Source organism: Juglans regia, chromosome 12, assembly GCF_001411555.2.
Source record: "Juglans regia cultivar Chandler chromosome 12, Walnut 2.0, whole genome shotgun sequence".
NCBI lineage: Eukaryota > Viridiplantae > Streptophyta > Magnoliopsida > Fagales > Juglandaceae > Juglans > Juglans regia.
Window position 1 is genome coordinate 4,442,008 of NC_049912.1, and position 19,599 is coordinate 4,461,606.

General features: G+C 34.8%; 2 protein-coding genes across 3 annotated transcripts; one reads left to right on the forward strand and one right to left on the reverse strand.

Moving 5' to 3' along the window:
* Positions 1-7,212: 7,212 nt before the first annotated feature.
* Positions 7,213-12,113, forward strand: LOC109001480. The gene is made up of 4 exons (XM_018978777.2): positions 7,213-7,481; positions 10,159-10,248; positions 11,493-11,572; positions 11,660-12,113. The coding sequence occupies exons 2-4, from the start codon at positions 10,177-10,179 to the stop codon at positions 11,922-11,924; spliced, it is 417 nt and encodes a 138-aa protein (XP_018834322.1). The 5' UTR covers positions 7,213-7,481; positions 10,159-10,176; the 3' UTR covers positions 11,925-12,113.
* Positions 12,114-13,244: 1,131 nt separating this feature from the next.
* Positions 13,245-19,352, reverse strand: LOC109001477. Of its 2 annotated transcripts, XM_018978775.2 has the most exons (8): positions 18,629-19,352; positions 18,243-18,541; positions 17,729-17,951; positions 17,317-17,384; positions 15,538-17,185; positions 15,270-15,433; positions 14,693-14,879; positions 13,245-14,600 (listed from the first exon to the last, which is right to left on the reverse strand). In XM_018978775.2, exons 3-8 carry the CDS (start codon positions 17,877-17,879, stop codon positions 13,963-13,965), a joined length of 2,856 nt encoding a protein of 951 aa, XP_018834320.2. In that variant the 5' UTR covers positions 17,880-17,951; positions 18,243-18,541; positions 18,629-19,352; the 3' UTR covers positions 13,245-13,962. The 2 variants fall into 2 exon arrangements, with proteins under 2 accessions (XP_018834320.2, XP_018834319.2); XM_018978774.2 differs by having other exon boundaries at positions 18,243-19,352.
* Positions 19,353-19,599: the final 247 nt, after the last annotated feature.

Consider the following 19,599-nt stretch of genomic DNA (forward strand, 5'->3'; position numbering starts at 1 on the left):
ATCCGGTGAAATCTCAGCTTTTTTAATAAAATATTATTAGGATATATTAATTTTAAAAATATAAAAACTTAATAAATTAAATCTTATTACGTCAGTTATACTAACTTATAATTAGAATTTTTTTTTGAACTTATAATTATAATTTTTTTTTAAATCAATATATAGAATACATCTAATAAAATATTTATATAATATAATTTTATTTTATTTAAAATCAATTATTATTAATACAAAATATGACAATATTACCATATAATATAATTTACATCTTTGGTATCAGAGTTATTGTTATATTTTATTTTTTTGCCCTTTATATTGTTATTTATATTGTTATTTTTCTTACTGTTTTATTTTGAATTACATATTTTATGATGGATAATTATTATGTTTATAGTACTGATTTTCATAATTTATATGAATTAAAATGTCTATAATATAATTTAAGACTTGAATTAGAAATCTTGATAAATAATATAAATGATCTTAAAAAAAAACAACAATTGATGAGATAAGATTATACATTAATAATGTCTAAATATCATGTATATCAGAGTAGACAAGCAGCAATAAAATTGTATGAAGCTGGCTGCAACTTCCTAAAAAATGAAATTAAAAGTATAAGAAATGATTTGAGAATTCTTGTTTTATAAAAAAATAAAAATAAAATAAATAAATAAATAAAGAGCAAGAAATCACTAATACAAAATTTTTACAAAGATAATCCATAGCAAAAGAGAATGAAGTATATTAGGAAGCTTGTTTTGGTAAGTCATGAAAAATCGATGGTCAGCCAATTCATGATGGACTGCTTTAAGGGTGGTCCCGGTGGTGTTCCTTGACTCGCTAAAACATGATCAGTACAAAAGCTATCCCAAGTGCAGGAGGATGTCGCGTAATAATTAAGAATAAATTCATAGATCGTCTCATCAGAAAAAGTTACTTAAAATCAAACTCATTTAAAATGGTGAAAATATTCACAAAGAGAAAATAAAAATGATGGTATGTGCAATGGATGGAATAGTGCAACAAGAATGAAAATGACACTAGTCATGGACTAGATTCATATTTTTGAATTTTTGAGTGTCGAAATGAAATGTAAAATACTAATAAATTGAAATTAACAATCAAATAATCAACTAAACTGAACAATCTTAATTAATTTGAAAATTAAAGAATAAAACTGAAATTATTTAAAGTCCTAATTAAACTTTAATCAACCTAATATGCAATGGAACTAAGAGATTAATAAAACTAAGCTAAGAATTAAACTAGATTATAAAGTAATTGACAAAATACAAGCTGAAAATTGAAAAAGTCTCAAAATCAAGATTCTAGGGTTCATCTTTGTATTCAAATCACAAATTCTCAAAATTAATCTATAGCAATTGTAATCACTGTTCAATGAAAGCTTAAAATAGCAAGAAAAATAACAACATTAAATAAAATAAATAATAAATAAATTGCCAAAACTTCTAAGCTAAAAATCTCAAAAATATTATATAAACTTAAAACTAAAATTAAATAAAGAGTATGGAATGAAAAGAACAAGCCAAATGAATAGAAATGGAAGTGGTAAGCAATGGAAAAGAAGGCTAGAGCGGCAATTTAACCCCAAAAGAATTCTTCAAGCGGTGCTACGTCCTCTACTCAAAAAGTCTAATCTTCTGGAAAAAGAAAGAAAGAAAAATCCCCTTGTGCTTGCCTGCAAAAACCCAAAGACCAGCTCTCCTTTGCGTCTGTGTAGCCAATTCGTTTTCTTGCATGCTGTTCGATCCATTTCGTTAAAGAGTCCAGCTCTCCTACGCCAATTCAAACCCGCTTCAGTCTCACGTCCAACTCCATGAAGACCAAGTCAAAGCCAAAAGAACTACTAGCATGTGTCTCCCAAGTCCAACTCCAAAGTGTGTGTTGAGTCAAAACTCCCTAAAAGAAAAACAATGAACCCACGTGCGTGTGTGTGAGGCTTTAGAGAAACCAAAAGAAAACCTGTAGCCTTTATTGATTTTTCTTTGCATTTGTTGGCTTATAAAAAAATAAAATAAAATTAGAAATGAAATAAAATAAAATAAAAATAAAGAATAGAAAATGAAAAATATGTTTGTGCATGTGAATGAATATTATCCAATTAAATCACAAGTTATAAAAATTAAGCATTAACTATGCTATAAAGCAATTTCAATCACAACTCGGATTTATTCATCTTAACTATTTTTCCATCTAAAACCAATAATAATGTAATGAAATAAATAAAATATATTGATTCTAAATGTATAAAATATGTAATAATTCAGCTCAATCATTCCTTCAAGTTCTTAATTTACTTATTTCTCTTTGGATATAGGAAATCTTTGTCTAAAAACCTGTCTCAATGAATTCTTTATTCAAACCTAATAAATCCACTACTAGTATCCCTATAGAACCTGATAACATTAACAAAAAAGATTACATTATAATAAATATATAAAGAAATCTACAAGACTGGACAATTCCAAATGTTTCAAAAAATCAAATATACAAACATTCTATTTTTTCTTCTAAATTATCATTTCTTACAAATTATACAATTAAAACAATAGAAAAAACCATTAGTTTAAATAATGATTATGAATCGTTACAACTATTATCTTTCTCTTCTATTGCGTTGAGAATCTCAAAAGTCAAGATATTTTTCCTCTTTCCTTCTTCTTGCTCTGTTTTGAGGGCCTTCAAAGACCTTAAATTCATGTATGTAATTTTGTGTAGATACTTTCATAGATCCTCACAGTCTTTCACCCGCAAACAAATACATTAAATTGTTTGCGTTAAAATCAGCGCGTTTGAATGTGCAAACTAGATGTTTGCAAAATTGTGTTAAAGACCTAACTATTGATTCAAAAGTTCTAAAACTGTTGGATACTAATTTGATTAAACATTTAACCCTTATGATTATAACATTACACCACGCTTCAGAATCCGACATTCATGGAGGCCCACTCTATCGACACTGACTGGGTAATAGCCTCTCTTTTTTTTAACGGTTTCACTCATTTATCAATATTCAATGATTTAATACTATGCCCATATATAATACAAATGTATTTTAATTTAGTCTATAGGTCGTCCTCTCCGTCATCTCCGTGATTTGAACTCGTGACGTGGTCTCTATTCTAATACTAATCATTAAAGATCTAATCATTGATCTAAAAATTCTAAGATTATTAGATACTAATTTGAACAAACTTTTTAACTCTCATTATCATAACAAATTGACTACTAGAAAGTTAATTGGATATATAAGATGATAGCTTGTATGCTTTATATTAATTCATTGCCAACAGAAGCCTATCCTACTTTTGCTTCGTACGATCTTTCTTTCTCTGTAGAGAAACAACCTCTCCTACACGTTATCATAACTCATTTACTCCTAAATATTTTTTACTTGCTAATAGTATATATGGCGACCAAGTCGAGTCCTGTTGAGACTCTCCCCAAACCTTCGATCAAAACCCTCCCAGACTCAGAGTCAGCGAAAGGGGGTGGGAGCTTCGACTCCTCCCCCCTCGTCTCTTCTCCTTCTACTCCTTTTTCTTATTGTCAGTGTAGTTTTTTTTTTGGTTTAGTTTTTGTGTTTTTCAAGCCGAATAAAGGAGGATTGTCGTTCGGGTCTTTCCATCCGTCACTTGTCAACATGCACCCCACCGGGACGATGCCCAGCCGCTGATCTTCAAGACCACCAAATCTGGCATCCATCGGAGTGGAGCGTAGCCCCCATGCGCAGGAGTAAGTTTCCAGATCTCGTCTGCGCGTGTCCATCACGCGCCACCAGGAAGCCTTTTTCCGACGCCACGCTCGGCTTCTCCGAATTCCTCGACTCCGGGACTTCCAAGATTGATTGTCGACTTTCCTCCCAGAGTGACCAGTGAACTGCACGTGCCACTGTCGACGTTATATGCACTGTTCACTCGTTTTGTTGTCCAGTTTTGTTTTCTTTTTTTGTCGTTCAGTTTTTTCATTTTTGATTCAATTGTGGTGTTGAGTTTTGGATTAGTTGCAATCTGGAGCAAGAGCTGTTCGAGATAGGCGGACAATTTACGGCCTGTGGTCGTATGGCCAGTGCTTGTGCGTAGGTGTTGCCTGCGCAATGGAGGTTGTGTGTTTGTGCGTGAAGCTGGGTGCTCGTGTCGTCAAGACTCGATTTGCCGATGCTTGCGGTAGGTGTGACATCCGGGTTCACGCCAATGCTTGTGGCTTTGTAGTTGGTTATGTGTTTTATTTGTAGTTTATTTGTTGTTATTTTAGTTAGTATTATAATAGAAATAGGCTTTTGGATTTAATATCTATAGCTGTGTCCCGTACTCTTCCTCCTTGAGAGGACAGCTATAGATATTAGAAGTTAAGACAATGTCCACCACAAATGAATTTGTGTGTGGGGAAGCCCCAGAACTGATGCGTAGTTTGACTTATAGTCTAGATTTTCCATGTATAAATCACATTTATAACTTCGTTTTATTAATGAAACGAGTATGTTTCCATAAAAAAAAAAAGAAGTGTAAACAAAATATGTGATGAATATTTGAATTAATTTTAAGACGAAAAATATTTGAATGTCCAGAATTATAATTTAAAGATTTTGAAATAAGTTTTTTTACGATTTTTATTTTTTTTAGAGAAATGATAATGGAAGTCATGAGTATGCAAGCGTTGTACAATCATTTTGAAAAAGTAAATAAATACGAGATTCATATGAAAAAATAATAATTTTTTAATAGTAAATCTCATTTTTTTTAAAGTAACTGCATAACGTTTATACATTCTATAATTATATAAAAAAAATTTTTTAATAGGTTAGTTGATGACGAGTCAAATTTTTTTTTGTTAGTTGACCGACACATGTCATATTTGTTATTGGATCTTCTAACCTTGTGAAAAACTAACTAGTATTGAAAGAAGACAACTAATTCTAATTTTTTTAAAATCTAAAGATCAAAAACTGAAATCTTAGCGAGATTTTTATAAAAAGAAGTATTAGTTCTATGAAGAGATCTTATAAACTCATATGAGTTAATGTGAGACGATAAATTTATTTTAAATTAAATAGAGTTTTATAATTTGACATCTTACATTAAATTACGCCATTTTTTTTATGTTATTTTTATGAAATTGTAAAATTACAAGGTGCCAACTTTGTTTTTTGTTTTTATTTAAAAAAAAAAATGCAAGCTACTTTTTAAAGGTCTGACATGGCCCCAATTTCTTAGGTTTCGTTTAGTTATGCAGTTTAGATGAGATGAGATATTTTAAATAATAGTGAGATTTTTTAGTTAAAATGAGATGATTTGTAAAAAGAAAAATACTTAGTTCAATCGCCCGGGATAAGCGCCGTGTAAGCGGCTGCTGATATTGGAATTGTGTCAGTTGGATGAAACCAATGAACCTTTCGAAGATATTGAACAAGTTGTGGTTGATAAAAACAATGTGAGAGGGATGAACATAAAGTCCACAATTGCAAGGAGGTCTGTGAATGGGAAAGGAAACTCGGGGGTTGTCAACTTTAATCATGTTGTCTTCTATTTCCTAATCTTACAACATGAGAAAAACATAAACATTCATAAAAAAACAATTGTGAGAAACCGAAACTCATTTTTTAGACATGTTGGAATTTTCATTTGCTTGTGTTGCCAAGACTTAGGGAATTTCTTTAACCATTCATGCAGGCTGAACTCGGTGGCACGAGCAGTGGAGTGGGATCAACAGAACTTCACTTTCAATTGAAAAAAAAAACTTCAAAACATAACTTGAAAAAATAGTTTCAAAACAGAGCAAATTCATCCAATACATTCAAAGCTTAATCCAAACTGTGATTTCTTACCATAAGGTGAAGAAGAAGACAAAGACCCACACCATGATTTCTTATCGGTTTATTTACAGGCAACGATGCCAAATACTAAATGCAGAAGAAGACGTTGACGCTTACCCCACGCGACTGAACTCGACGTTTTTCACATTTTTTTCCACTTTCTTTCAACAATCAAAGCAAGCATAATGTGAAAGTTTTTTCTACTTTTTCGCAGAGCTCAAAATATTTCAGAAGAAAAAGAAATTTGAAGAAGAAGCCAACAATAGCATTTTTTCCGCATTTCTTGTTCTTCATTTTTTTTTAATTGACGTGGTATAATTGCCACATCAAGCCGATTGCACACCGTTTGCAAGGGCCGATTGTCTCTAGAAGAATCGTTGTAAAAAAATGTGTGTTTGGAAAATGAGATGAGATAGTTTTTACTTTTTAGAATTTGATAAAGGTGTGAATCTCATTAATGATTGAAAATCATTTTATAATTATTGAGTAATAATTATGAATATATTAATAAAAAGTAATATTTATAATTAATTAAAAAATATACCATAAATAAATTTATATCTCAAAATTATTTTTTAATCGAAATTACTCTATATTGAATATTCTCACCAAAAATTAAAATGACGGGTTTCTGCAAAGAGGAAGATGCGTGAACAAGGAGGAAGAATGATCTCAAAATGAGATGAGAAAAAAAGAAAAGTATACTGTTTACTTAACTTTTTACTGTTTATGTTAGTTTTGTACTTTTCATTTTACTGTTTATATCAATTTTGTACTGTTTATTACACTATTTATGTCAATTTTTGCACTATTTATGTCAGTTTTGTATGGTTCATTGTACTGTTTATGTCAATTTTTAGATTGTTCAATCAACTTTTTACTATTTATATCAGTTATTAATTTTAAAATGTAAGCGAATGCTAAAAATGTTGAGATGAATAAAAACATCCCACTGACCATTTGGATTGACTCACTGAGAGAATTTGTATCTCATTTGTTATTCAAACTGAGCGATAAGATATGCTTGGATAGTAAGATGAGAATTTGTTATTTTAGATGAAAATTTAAAATATTATTTTTTAATAATATTATTATTTTAATATTAAAAAAATTAAATTATTTATTATATTTTCTATAAAAATTTAAAAATATTATAATATAAAGATAAAATGAAATAAAAATTTTGCATCCCTACGCGTTAAACACATACGGTCGGCAAGGGAATGTGGAAAGCGCCAATAGGCCGATTGGGATTGAGAGAATCTTCAGTGTTTTACACTCTCCTATTGGAGGTGGACACGTTAATAATCTATTATACTTACAGTGGATCTGCATACATGATACAAAATCATCACTCCTTCCTTCCGTCCCCCTCTCTCTCTACCCTCTAAATTCCTCGGCTGAGTCCATTTCTCTCTCTTCCCTCTCGCTCTCTCTCTCAAGCCGTCGCCGTGAGTCCGTTTCTCTCCTTTCTCTCACTGTCGCTCTCTCTATCCTCACCGTCGCGATTAACAATTTTGCGATTGACAATTTCCTTGCTCCTCTACTTCTGTGACCCGAGTCTTCTTCCCTCTCAAATCTGCTAGAAGCTCTACATTCGCTTTCTCTTCGAGTTCAAGGCCCCGAATCCACTGTGCCCTTAGAGGTGCTTTCTATCCCTTTGAATACCGTCTGTTATTCTTATTATTACCCATTTGGTAATGTCTCTTTTGGTTTCCGGAGAAATTTTTGGGATTAAAGTTTTAGTTTTCGTTTTTGGTAATATTGGAGTGTGCTGCTCGTATAAAAATGGTTTTATCGTTTCTCGTACTTTCTTGGCAACCAACAAAAATGTGGTTAATGCTCTTGTAATTCTTAGACCAGTTCTTGTACATGGAACTTGATATGTATTAAAAAAAATTGTAAATGTCGGGATGCAGAGTATATGGTTTTAAAAGTGTAGCCCCACCATTTCTATCACTGCATGTATTTTTTTTTTTGGGATGCAGGGTATATGGTTTTTCTATTGTTATATGAGAGAATGAAATGCCTAATAGAATTATTTAAAAGCGTAGGTTGCGCCATAGAGGTCCTGATTAAAAGTGTAAATCTTCTTTAAGAGTAATGTTATGTAGCTTGCAAGCACTCGGTTTCAACCTAAGTGGGTGGTGTTCACGTTTCTTGAATATAGTTTAAGCTATTATTCTCTTTGAAAATTTCAGTATACTTTTTTATAGATTGTGACATTGTCTGGTATTTTAATGCATCTTTTTGTAGATTGTCCGCTGTCTATTGTACATGCCAATTAATATATCCCAAAATTTGCATCTAAGGGAAGTAAAGGAGGTGGTGCAGGAAGTGCACACCCATTTTCTTGGAGAGTTGTATTATCTACATCTGAAGCGAACAAACTAGTTTGCCAACAAGAAGTTAAAAGTGGTTGGAAAATTGGCCCTGCACTAAATAAATATTTATTCGTTTGAAGATGCATCATCAAACACTGGAAGTACAGAAAGTTATGGACCACAATAATTTCCAACAAAAACAACATGGATATCATAGTCTTAAGAGTCTCTGTTTGAAAATCAAGAAGGCAGAAAACATAAACTGAATGTTCCAATTCCATGGCTACAAAACTGAGTGTTCAATAAACTGAAAGTTCCAATTCCATGGCTACAAAAGTCCTCTATCTATTTCCCCATAGTGACGGAATCCTTCTCTCGAACACACATACTCTACCCCAATTAATGATCTTTCTATGTTTGTCAACCGAGTATGGTTTGTTCGAATGCTAAAACCAGTTCGTTTGGAGAAGGCTTTTATGGCAACTATGTGCATCCTCTAGATCTTCAAACTGTAGCTCCTCATACGGCTCCACATATGAAGATTATATGGTATTATTTACCTTGGGCATGTTCTTTTCTTTTCAACCTCACCATCCTCTTCAATCATGTCAACTTCATTGGCGCTAGAATTACAATAATCTAAAATCTCAACATCATCTCTTGAAGTACTCATCATTCACTCAACCTCTGATATCATGAAAAATTTGACTTTTAGCAAATTACAACACTACAAACTGTACACCATCTTCATGCAAATTTATAAAAGAAGAAAACGTTAAAAACTCAATGATAAGTTAAGGTGCATCAGCATATACACACATTAATTCTACTCATCTCTGTTTCCGGGTTGGTAAAATATGGTGTAACCAAGAGAGGATCCCCCAACCAGACAATCAAATTAAGTGTAGTATAGATGGCTCAATACAAAACCTGAAAAGACCTTTAAACATTTTGATAGAAAGTGTTCTGATGCTTCTTTTTAGCAGAAAACTATGAGAAAAATTCAAACCAGAAGCGTTTGCAAGCTAACAACAAAGTAGGTTTTTGCAAGTTAATCCAGCAAATGGGAAAGTTGTCAACCGAAGATTCTAGTATAGGAAAGAGGCTCTTCAGAAACCTTTCTCCTCCTCATTGAAATCATGTGCAAACACAAGTTCCAAGTTTTAGCCTTCCAAAAGATATTGGCTTACAAACCTTATAACTTTTTCATCACCATCCTATAATCTAAAATTATAGTCCACCAATTAATATAAACAATTTATTGACATACCTTCTGATTAATCTAAAATTATATAAACAATTATAGTCCACCATCATTACAGCATCACAATACCTTCAGATTATCACAAGCCGAGTGGGGGGAAAGGGAGAGACGTCATGCATGAGAAAGTACGACAAACGACAAAATCATTTTTACACGAGCAGCAGACTCCAGTATTACCAAAAACGAAAACTAAAACTTTAATCCAAAAATTTCTCTAGAAACCAAAAGTGACATTAAAAATCACCAAATGGGTAATAATAAGAATAACAGACGGTATTCAAATGGAGAGAAATCACCTCCAAGGGCACAGTGGATTCGGTGCCTTGAACTCGAAGAGTAAGCGAATGTTGAGCTTCTAGCAGATTTGAGAGAGAGAGAGAGAGAGAGAGAGAGGGGGGAGGCTTCTAGGCAACGAGGGTAGGTAGAGAGAGAGAGGAAGAGATCGAAAAGTGTGATCTACTGAAGTTGGGTGTAAAGTATAATTTGCTAAGTTTCTTACGTGGCAGATCCTTAGTGGCTGGTGTAAAAATTATGAAATCACTCCACTGGTTGGAGCTTTTCCCTAAATAAAAAATAATTTTATCATATACACACACAATATATGAATCTAGACAAATAAAAGACTAAATTTTTTACTACTAGAGTTTTGTTATTAAATAAATTGACCTCACTCTAAATTATTTGTTTTATGGATATGAATCCGTAGAATGTGACCGTGAACATTAATTGTTTAGGCTGACCAAGAAGGTGCAATGGGAACTACAGAGACACCGCGAAAAACTGGCCTTCCTCAAATTGTTAAACGAGATAAGGGATTGAAATTGGTAATTATTCCTTATTTTGAACTGTGAAGGTGAACATGTGATGTTATTTATAGCATAATTGATTCATGGTTTTACTTTTAATTGCATTGTTGTAAACATTCTAATGTGGGACTGATGCACTTCCAAAGTGACCACTGAAAGACACCAGCTGTTTTTCCTTCCTTTCCTCATGATTTTATCTGTGTTGTATATCCGTAGAACTCTTAGAGAGTTGTACGAATGTACTATAAACTCATATCAAGTATCCAGAGAAAATGTGTACTGTTTAATATAATCACTTGAAACCCCTAGGGGTTGGCTCAAGTGGTAAAGATCTTGGTCTTGGTGGTATGCTCCCTCCAAGGTCTAAGATTTGAATTCTCTTGAGTGCAAACAATCTCTAGGGGTCATCAGACGGGGAGATTTTCATCTTGAATTACCCCAGGTACACTTGCGGGAAACTCCTTGCCGAGGGCCTGTGCACCCCCGGGATTAGTCGGGGATATTATTCTCGGACACCCGGTGTCAATAAAAAAAAATATAATCACTTGAGAAATGCTGTAGTTTTTCAAATTCCTAAAAGGACTGGCAAGTGGTGTTAGTGTGTATATTTCCTGCACATCTGTTCTATGCATTTTGCATGATTGGATGGTTTCGTATCAGGTCTCCTTGTTTTCTAACTGGTTCTCCTGTTTAGTTTTCAAACATTAGCCTAACATTAACCTTAAACTATTAGTAATTGCACCCTATCCACCGAGAATCAAATAGGAGGGGCCTAGATGGCGGGAAGTTGCAGATGCTCATTCAAGTCAGGTTTGAGCCATAGCTTAGACGCCAGCCCTACTAGGAAATTCAATGAATCCTTAGGCGGCTAATACTAATATTTTAAGGTTAATCCATATTCTGATTCAAACCTAGGACTTAGTACATGCAAACTGCTTGGGAGTAACCCAAAGACCATTGAGCCACCACCCTTGGTGGAAACAAAATACCCGAGATACTCAAATACAAAGTACTCTTAAGTTATCAGTTCTCTTATTATTTCATATTTGAGTTTAGGTAGCTGGTCTACGTGTGTGTCAGCTGAAATGGTGGACATTGAGAATCCATAAAGCCATGGCATTTATGTAGTCTATTGGAGCAATTGGATTGGCTGTAATGCCTATAGAATTAAATACAAATTTCCACTGTGCTGTTATTGCCAATTCTCCAGTCTATGCTCAGGATGTAACTTTCTTTGTGCATGGCAATCTATTGATATGCAGGCGGAACATTGGGTTGATAATATGACAAAAGGTGCGGAAGTTGAACAAACAGAAGTAGAATTACAGGCTCGACCTAATAGGTTTGTATAAACCATATTTACACTCTGTTGTTGCTATTATTGGGTCATTGTATGCTGTTTGCTACAACTCTGTACATTTTCATGTAGACTTGGATTGGGTGCAAAAATTTCGCGTCAGTCCAAAGTTGGACCTTCAAACGACCCGCTTGAAAGGAAACTACATGCCAAGTTAAACATAGGGAAAAGAAAAGCTGCCAAAAGTGCCAAGGGATCATCCACTCCTGCGAGAGATGGAGGTGAAAATGAAGATGACAGTGAAGAGGATTTAGACAGCAGAACAAGGGCATTTGACAAGAAGAGAGCAGCTGCTTCTGGAACTGCATTTTTACAGGCAAAAAAAACTCGGAAATAATAATTTCCAGATGTCTATGTTGAGTCTTCTAGGGTTTTTTCTATTTTGTATACTGTTTATTAGGACTTGACTCTACAAATCAATTCTGTGTAGAATACTCACCAGGGATGCTTTTGCTTTGTTTATGTCTAGCAATATAATTCTTGAAGCTATTGAGCTGTGCTCCATTTTAATGTTTTTTACATTCAAGGAAGTTTTTTTTACCTTTAACTAGGGAACACTGTTCAAAAGTTTACCAATCATCTTTGTGTTTATTATATAATTTTCAAAGCATGAAACTTCATTCCTATGAAACCACATAAGCTACTTTCTCATTTTATTATTATTTAATAAAAATTACTTGTTTGAAGCCGTATCATTCACTCTACTTGAATTATTATTCAATAAAAATGAAATAATATATGCCATTAAGTGAAACTTATATAAATGAAGAATAGTGTATCTAATTAAATTACAAATCTTTATTTCTTTTAGTTTTCATAATGCATGTCATGAATCATTATCGTCATTTTGATTTTATCAATTTTTGTCTTTTTTCTTTGTAACTAAAAGGATTTATACATATTATTGAATTTTTGAAAAAATTAAGGAGAAAGAATGAACTTGAGAAAGAGTACCGTCACATGGCTAATCTCATTGCATAATGACATTACATAAAAAAATTGGATTCACAAATATGAATTTATTTATTTTTTCTTGATTTGGATATTATAATAAAATGGTTTAGACTTTTAAAACATTTTTTAATCATATTTACAAGATTTTCAAATGAAAATATTTTAGATAATTACATATATTGTTTTGAATTGAACATCTCCAAAATGCGCTGTGACAAGTTTATAAAATATCTGAAGCTTTCTTGGAGAGTCACTACTAGCTGTGCAGTTGAAGTACCTATCTTTCTGCTTTCAAGAAGGAGTTCCATAAGATTGATAGGTTTCCCAAATCGTGTGCTCCTCGCTATTTGGAGAACTTTAGAGCAATGCTAAAGAATAGATAGTGATATGAGATAATTTTATATGAAAGTTAAAAAAATATTGTTTGAATATTATATTTGAATATTATTATTGTTCTTAGATTTGAAAAAGTTAAATTTTTTATTATATTTTGTGTGAAAATTTGAAAAAATTGTAATGATAAAATAAGATGAGATAAAATCGTTTATGTATCCAAACGAGCCCTAAATATCATTGGCTCCTCAATATTTATGAGATCAGATCCAGACTTCCCAATGTCTTTCATGTTTGCTTATTTATTGATGACATAAGTAAATGATAATATTCAACTCATATGAGCAACCAGAAAAATTCTGGGTGTGCATAATAACCAAAACCAGCTGGAACAACCATTTCATATTTTGATGTATTATTTCCAGCAATCCATTGCATAACACTCAGTTTGTGTGGTGAATAGTGAACACAACATTCCTAATTTGTAGTCACTTCACCTTGTTTTATGCTACACTCATTTAGTTACAAATCACAATACCTCGGTAAATACAGCAGCAAAACAGAGAAAAAAAAGGAAACACATCTGAAAATAAAGACAACTGAGCACAAAGAAGAATGAATGGAATCAAACAAACTCGAAAACACCCATCAAATGCTACAAATCTACAACCAGTACACCTATATTGTTACTGGGTTAGATGAAAACTTGATCCAAATTTCACTCTTGTATCACTTAAAAAATCGCCACAGAAAGCAGGCATTATTTGTATTCTTGCAGGCCGCAGTTTGCAAACTGGATTTTCTGATCCTCACCCCGAAGGATCCTTCGAATTATGATTTTCATCTATGAAGGCTCTTCAATGATAGTTATAAAACGTTGAAGATTGTAAGATATCTACAGGATTTCTGTGGAAAAGTCAAGAAAAGCCAAGTCAAATCATACCAAGAATGTCCAAAGGTCCCTCCCAAATCTATGAATGCCATCTCTTTTCCCTGATGGACAAGAAAGTTGAAACAACTTGCTTTTTGACCACCTCGACACAGTGTGGGTCAATGTATGGCATGGATGCAAATAAATTGATTGTCTTCTACAAGCTGATGCTGTTTCCATTTTCCAACTCAGTTAGAACGGAAGTATACTCACTCTCTTGATTTTCATTTTCACAGCCTAATATGATGTCTTCCATTAAGTCTTCAAGAATCGCTTCACCGATTTCAACACCAATAGTATCAACGTCAAAATGAAGATCCATCCATGTTCCCATTCTTCCCATGTCTTTTCTGACAATTTGGTCCAAAGTATGAGGCAGAGGCAGAGGAAGGAAATGCCAATGGACTCCTTCCCAGACCTCATGAATAATATTTTTCATGTTTACAACTGGCCTTATGCTAGGCTTTATGAATGATACCCAAGGGCAGCAGCCAAAATGGCGCTGACAAACCTCCAGGAGAACTTCATTAGTGCAATCAAAAAGGAGCCTCCAGTAATACCCAAGGTGGCTGGGAAAGCACTCTACCTCATCAAACAATGATGGGTCAAGAAGCTGGTCTGAAGCAAGGCACTTCACACAGAACCCATCCCAGTTCAATCCAGACGCTTGCAGCACTGCTTTTACGTATTCAAATATGACTTCCTTGTCTTCCATGCATGATTTTGCACAGTTAACTTGACTTGCAGTGGAAGAGTCGTGTTCTTCAAATTGAATCTGTTGCAGTGGTAGCTTGACTGAAGAATTGTGAATGAATTGATATTAGCGTATTATCCAAAATGAAAAGTAAATTGTTTCAAGTCATTAAAATCTCAAAATGAATGCCTACCAGATGGGGATGTGGACTTTGTAGGGCTGATGTCATCCTCTGTAAATAGTGGCTCAAGAACAGATACAGGACTTGGCCGCTCTGGTATATCAACAGTACTTTCGAGATTTTCAGCTTTCCGGTTGATTACAGAGTTGTAAGGGGATACTAATGGAGGAGATGGCACTTGCTTCTCCTCATATGATTCCTGTGAAAAGAACAACAGTAGTTGTTAAGACAAACATGATTGATGTGGAAGACACAGTGGTTGGGGTGGTGATAATCATTGTGGCAATGCGTGTGACGATAGTAGTGGTGCCAATAGTGAGAAAGGTGGTGATATCTGCCAATGTGGTGCTAGTGCCACTGGTGGCAACGATGAGTCATAGAGCTTTAGAATTACGAAGAACTTTTAGCTGGGCAAGTATCCCCTAGTTTTGAGTATTTTGAGTTCTTCAGTAATTATAGACTTGGGTAGAATAAACGAAGATTGGATCTCAACAACTTCATAGGAATTTAAAATCCATGCCTACAATTTTAGGAGCCCAAATTCATGCATACAATTCCTAGGCAAAGAATAGGACCTATGATATATCACCTGTTTCAAGCTTTCACAATGTTCTGTATCATCACAAATTTCAGATGTTTCAGCATTTAGATCATCTCTGGTATCCAAAGAGCTACTTGAATCAGGCAGAGCATACAGTACACTGATCTCTCCCTGAACTACAACGTCAGTTGATTTCCCAATCACTACAGCACCTGCAGAAATAGAATAAAAGACTAACCATTGAAGAATCCAGAAACAAGCTTGAAATATATGAAAACACTAATCGCGGTGAATTGGAGAATTTATAAAATAATACCTTCAGGACTCATCTCATCACTAATGGAAACAAAGGCTCCTTCCTCTCCATTACCATAAAAATGATCTTCTGAGGGACTTGGTTTTGAGCTAAGAGCTGGTACTCTATTAACAGGGCTGTCAGAAATGGACGACTGACTCTCCAAGTTTTGTGTTGCCTGATCTAGATGGCTGACATTGTTTTCTCTTTTGGGAGACCATGTGTTTGAATTGACCTCCTGAAGTTTAGCAGAGGCAGAAATCCTCATCTGAGAAGTTACGAATTTATCCTCCCAGTTCCTTCCAGGACTGCCAATGGGAGTCAAGTTGTACTCAGGAAGAGAGAGAATCCTACCAAGGGTTCTATGACCCTGTTTGCTTGAAAAATCTACACCTTCATCCCCATTGCTCAGCAGTTCAGATAGATGTTTCTTGGCTTCAACATAGATATTAGATACCCTTTGCTTGGGATGACCATCAGTTTCATGTTCCATGCTTATTTCAGGATCTTTCAGTTTGCCAGTCACGCCTCCTTTGTTAACGCCAACAGCAGGCCCACCAATTCTTTCTGTATAGAAACGATCTTTACTTGGAGAACTTTTCCCAGTGTTTTCTTTATCAATTTCCGTGTTACTATCTCTCAGATCATGAGGAAAATTATTAGAAACAGAAATTGTAGAGATTCCACTCCATTCCTTTCCCATGGCACTTTTCAACTTTCTTTTAATTTCAGTAAGAAAAAAGAGTGCACCAACTTTCTCAGCTGACCCTTTATCTCCAACAATGCAATGCGGTTCTGGTGATGAGCCAACACCAAATTCAGTTTTGGAATTTCGAAAGCCTGCTGGTCCAGGCTTCAAAATAACAATTCTATTTGAAGCTTCAGAATTCCCATTTTGTTTTGCCGGGCTTCTTTCCTGAGACTTGACTTTTCTCCCGAAAAAGTTACGCTGCTGCTTATGATTGACACCCTCCTTAGCTTGTCTTAAGCCACCAAGCTCCAGAGCTGACAAGTTGGATTCAGGAACTGACTTGGGTTCTTTGCCCTTCTCTATCTGAGTGTCCTTTAAGTTTAGAACATATTTCGCCATCAGCGAGTTTGGGTCTTGCATCAGTTTCTGAAACAATTCCTCATCTGAACTTAAAACCTCAAGACCACCAACAACTCCTTTGGAGTGGTGGATTTTCCCATTTTCTTTGTGATGTTTCACATTAACAGACTTCTGATTTATAAGGTCCTTTATTTCCTCTCTCAATCCGTCAAAATCAAACTGCTTCTGGTTTGATGGCAGTTGAACTTCATCATCCTGATCATGCTCCATGGAACTTAAACTCTTTTGATGGATCCAGCGGCAGAACTCTTCCATTATATCATCTATGCGATTATTTTCTATTGATTGTTTCCCCGCATACTCATTACAAGAGCATTCTGATTCCAAGTTTTTCGAAGCATCCAAGTCATGGTTGTCCATATCACAGCTTTTCTTGCGAGTCTTTTTTGTTCTTTTGTGCTCGGTCTTTATGTTGCTCTCATGTCCCAATTTGCTAGGTTTTGGTTCTACTTCAGCATCGCTATTCTTCTTCTTCAGGTCCTGCTCACTGAACATCTCCTCTTCCATTAGTTTCTTCACACTAGGCTTACCTACTGCTGTTGTACTCTCTTTACCATCCTGGAACATTTACAATTTAATACTATCAAATTTATGTGCATGCCAATAATTTAATTTCGCAAGAAAGTTCCACATTAAAGTTACTAAGTTCACATTCAATTTGGATACGGGGCAAAAATGACAAGACTTACAAGGGTGCCTTGATTATTTCCATCCAAGATGGTCAACACCTCAAACTTGTTACTTGAATATCCAGCATCTGCAGAACGAAGAACAAATTCCAGCAATTGCAAGAATTAATACCCTTTCAATGAGTTTCATGGGAATCTCCTACTTATTAACCTATAATCCCGATTCAAAATGAAAACAAACGACGTGTTTGACAATAACATATACTCCTGCAATATACCTATAATACACAGACCCAGACACCACACGTGAACACAGCTACTTACCAATTCATGTTAGTCCAAGTAAGTTTTTTAACCGGTAGTATTAGAAAAGGCCTTATATGTTATAAGTAGCATTTTGTTGAACCAAACACATTCCATACACATATTTGTATATATCTATCTTTCAGTTCTTAGCAAACCAAGTTCTTACCGGTGACATGCCTGCTCCCACGACTCTTATCTGAAAGCAGCCTCTGAGTTGAGCGACCCTGGCGGAAGTCAAAGATACCGATCAAGCCCCACATACAGCCTGACTGATCTTTTCTATACCGCACTGGGAGTCTTTGGGACCTCTTCCCCATAATGACCGAGTGATCCTTGAATTTTATTTCGTCTTTAATCAAAATTACACACTGGTAATGGCCACATTAAACCTGATTACCAGAAAAGTGAGATAAAAATAAAAAAGTTAAAGTATGTTAAAAACAGATATAAAAAATCCCCTTCTCATGACACTCGGGTCACATTTTCTGTTACGTTTACTTTACACTGGACACAAACAGAAATACCATATTGGACATGCAAATCAAGGTACAACTACAAGAATTTTGGTTTCCATTGATGAGATGCAAAATGATCATACAAACTCTAGTCAGTTTCCATTTTCAGTATAATGATTGAAGACAACAATGATTATTAAGAAATGCCATGCATAAAAGAAGTACCTCAAATATAGAGCTTTTAAATTCAGTATGTCAATGAATAGCAATTGCAGTCGGATAAATCTCCCAGAGAAAAACAAGCAGATTCCAACTTCAACTCCTCACGCTTTCAACTGAGTAAAGCGCAAGGCTAAGGCTTGCTTTGGATGGCAAGGTATCAAAGCCTTCTTTTTTCACCCATAAGCCTTAAACAGCTCCTCACATGCTTTACAAACGCTCAAACTTCCCATTTATCTGCTCTTCCCTTCAAAGAAAAGACCATTTGAGATAACTTTATCCCCCCTACCATTAGCAATCCCAACCTGGTCACAGGTCAACAATATTCACCATCAAATTTAATGGAAAAGACTGATCGATGAACAACTCTGCGGAAAAAAAGTGATCAAAACCTTCAGGGAGACAAAAGCCTTTATCTGAAACTGAGAAACCCAAATTTCATAACCATCAGTTCAATCCAACTTTGGGGACTTAAGCACAATTGGATTGATTCTGGAAATTTGTTTACTTTCGCTCTACACAAACTAATTTAAGATTCATTGCAAATGCTTAAGCCGCTAAAAGAACAATACAGAATGGAAAAGTAAAAACTCCAATGATCTCCATAAGCTTGAAAAGCTCAAATCCTCCAATTTGCAAAGTCGGAATCCAAAGCTTCTCCCAAAAACTCCACCAAATGTCAAAGCTTCAAGCACCGAAAGAGAACCCCAGTTTCACCACTGAGGATTTCCAAAATATTAAGCTTCCTATACACACCCAGATGATTTTTTCAGCAACTTCTACCAAAAACAAAGACTTTTACCATGTGGGCATCTTTGTGACAGCCAAAAAAGAGAGGCTCAGATGCTTATCTTGCACCGACCCTTTTTTTTTTTATGCAGAATTTCTCAAATGGGGCAGCCATTAAAGACTGAGAAAAGTGGTGGTGAGGTACTGAAAGGGAGAGGAGAAAGCTTTACAATGTTGTTGGCTGACAGTAGAAGAATACGTGACAGTTGGGGTAGGATTGCTGGGCCCACTATTTTGTGTGTGTGTGTGTGTGTGTGTGAGAGTGAGAGAGAGAGAGAGAGCTTTGTCCATAAGGAAAGTTTGGGCAGCCAGCATTTTGTTTTGCTGCAGTTCCGTCTTCCACCATCATCAAATTCACCCCCCACTTTCTGAATTTCTAATTTTCTCTCCCTCTTTGCGTGTGAAATCCTCTCTCATTCTTGGCACTTTTTGTTGGTGGTAGAAGGAAACGATCCGAGAATTGGCGTGGGCGGTTCTTGGAAAGTATGTGAGCGTTGAAAAATCAGACACGGATTGGGGACAGCTTTAGCCATGTAAAAAAAAACATGGTGTATATAGTCATACCACAACATTA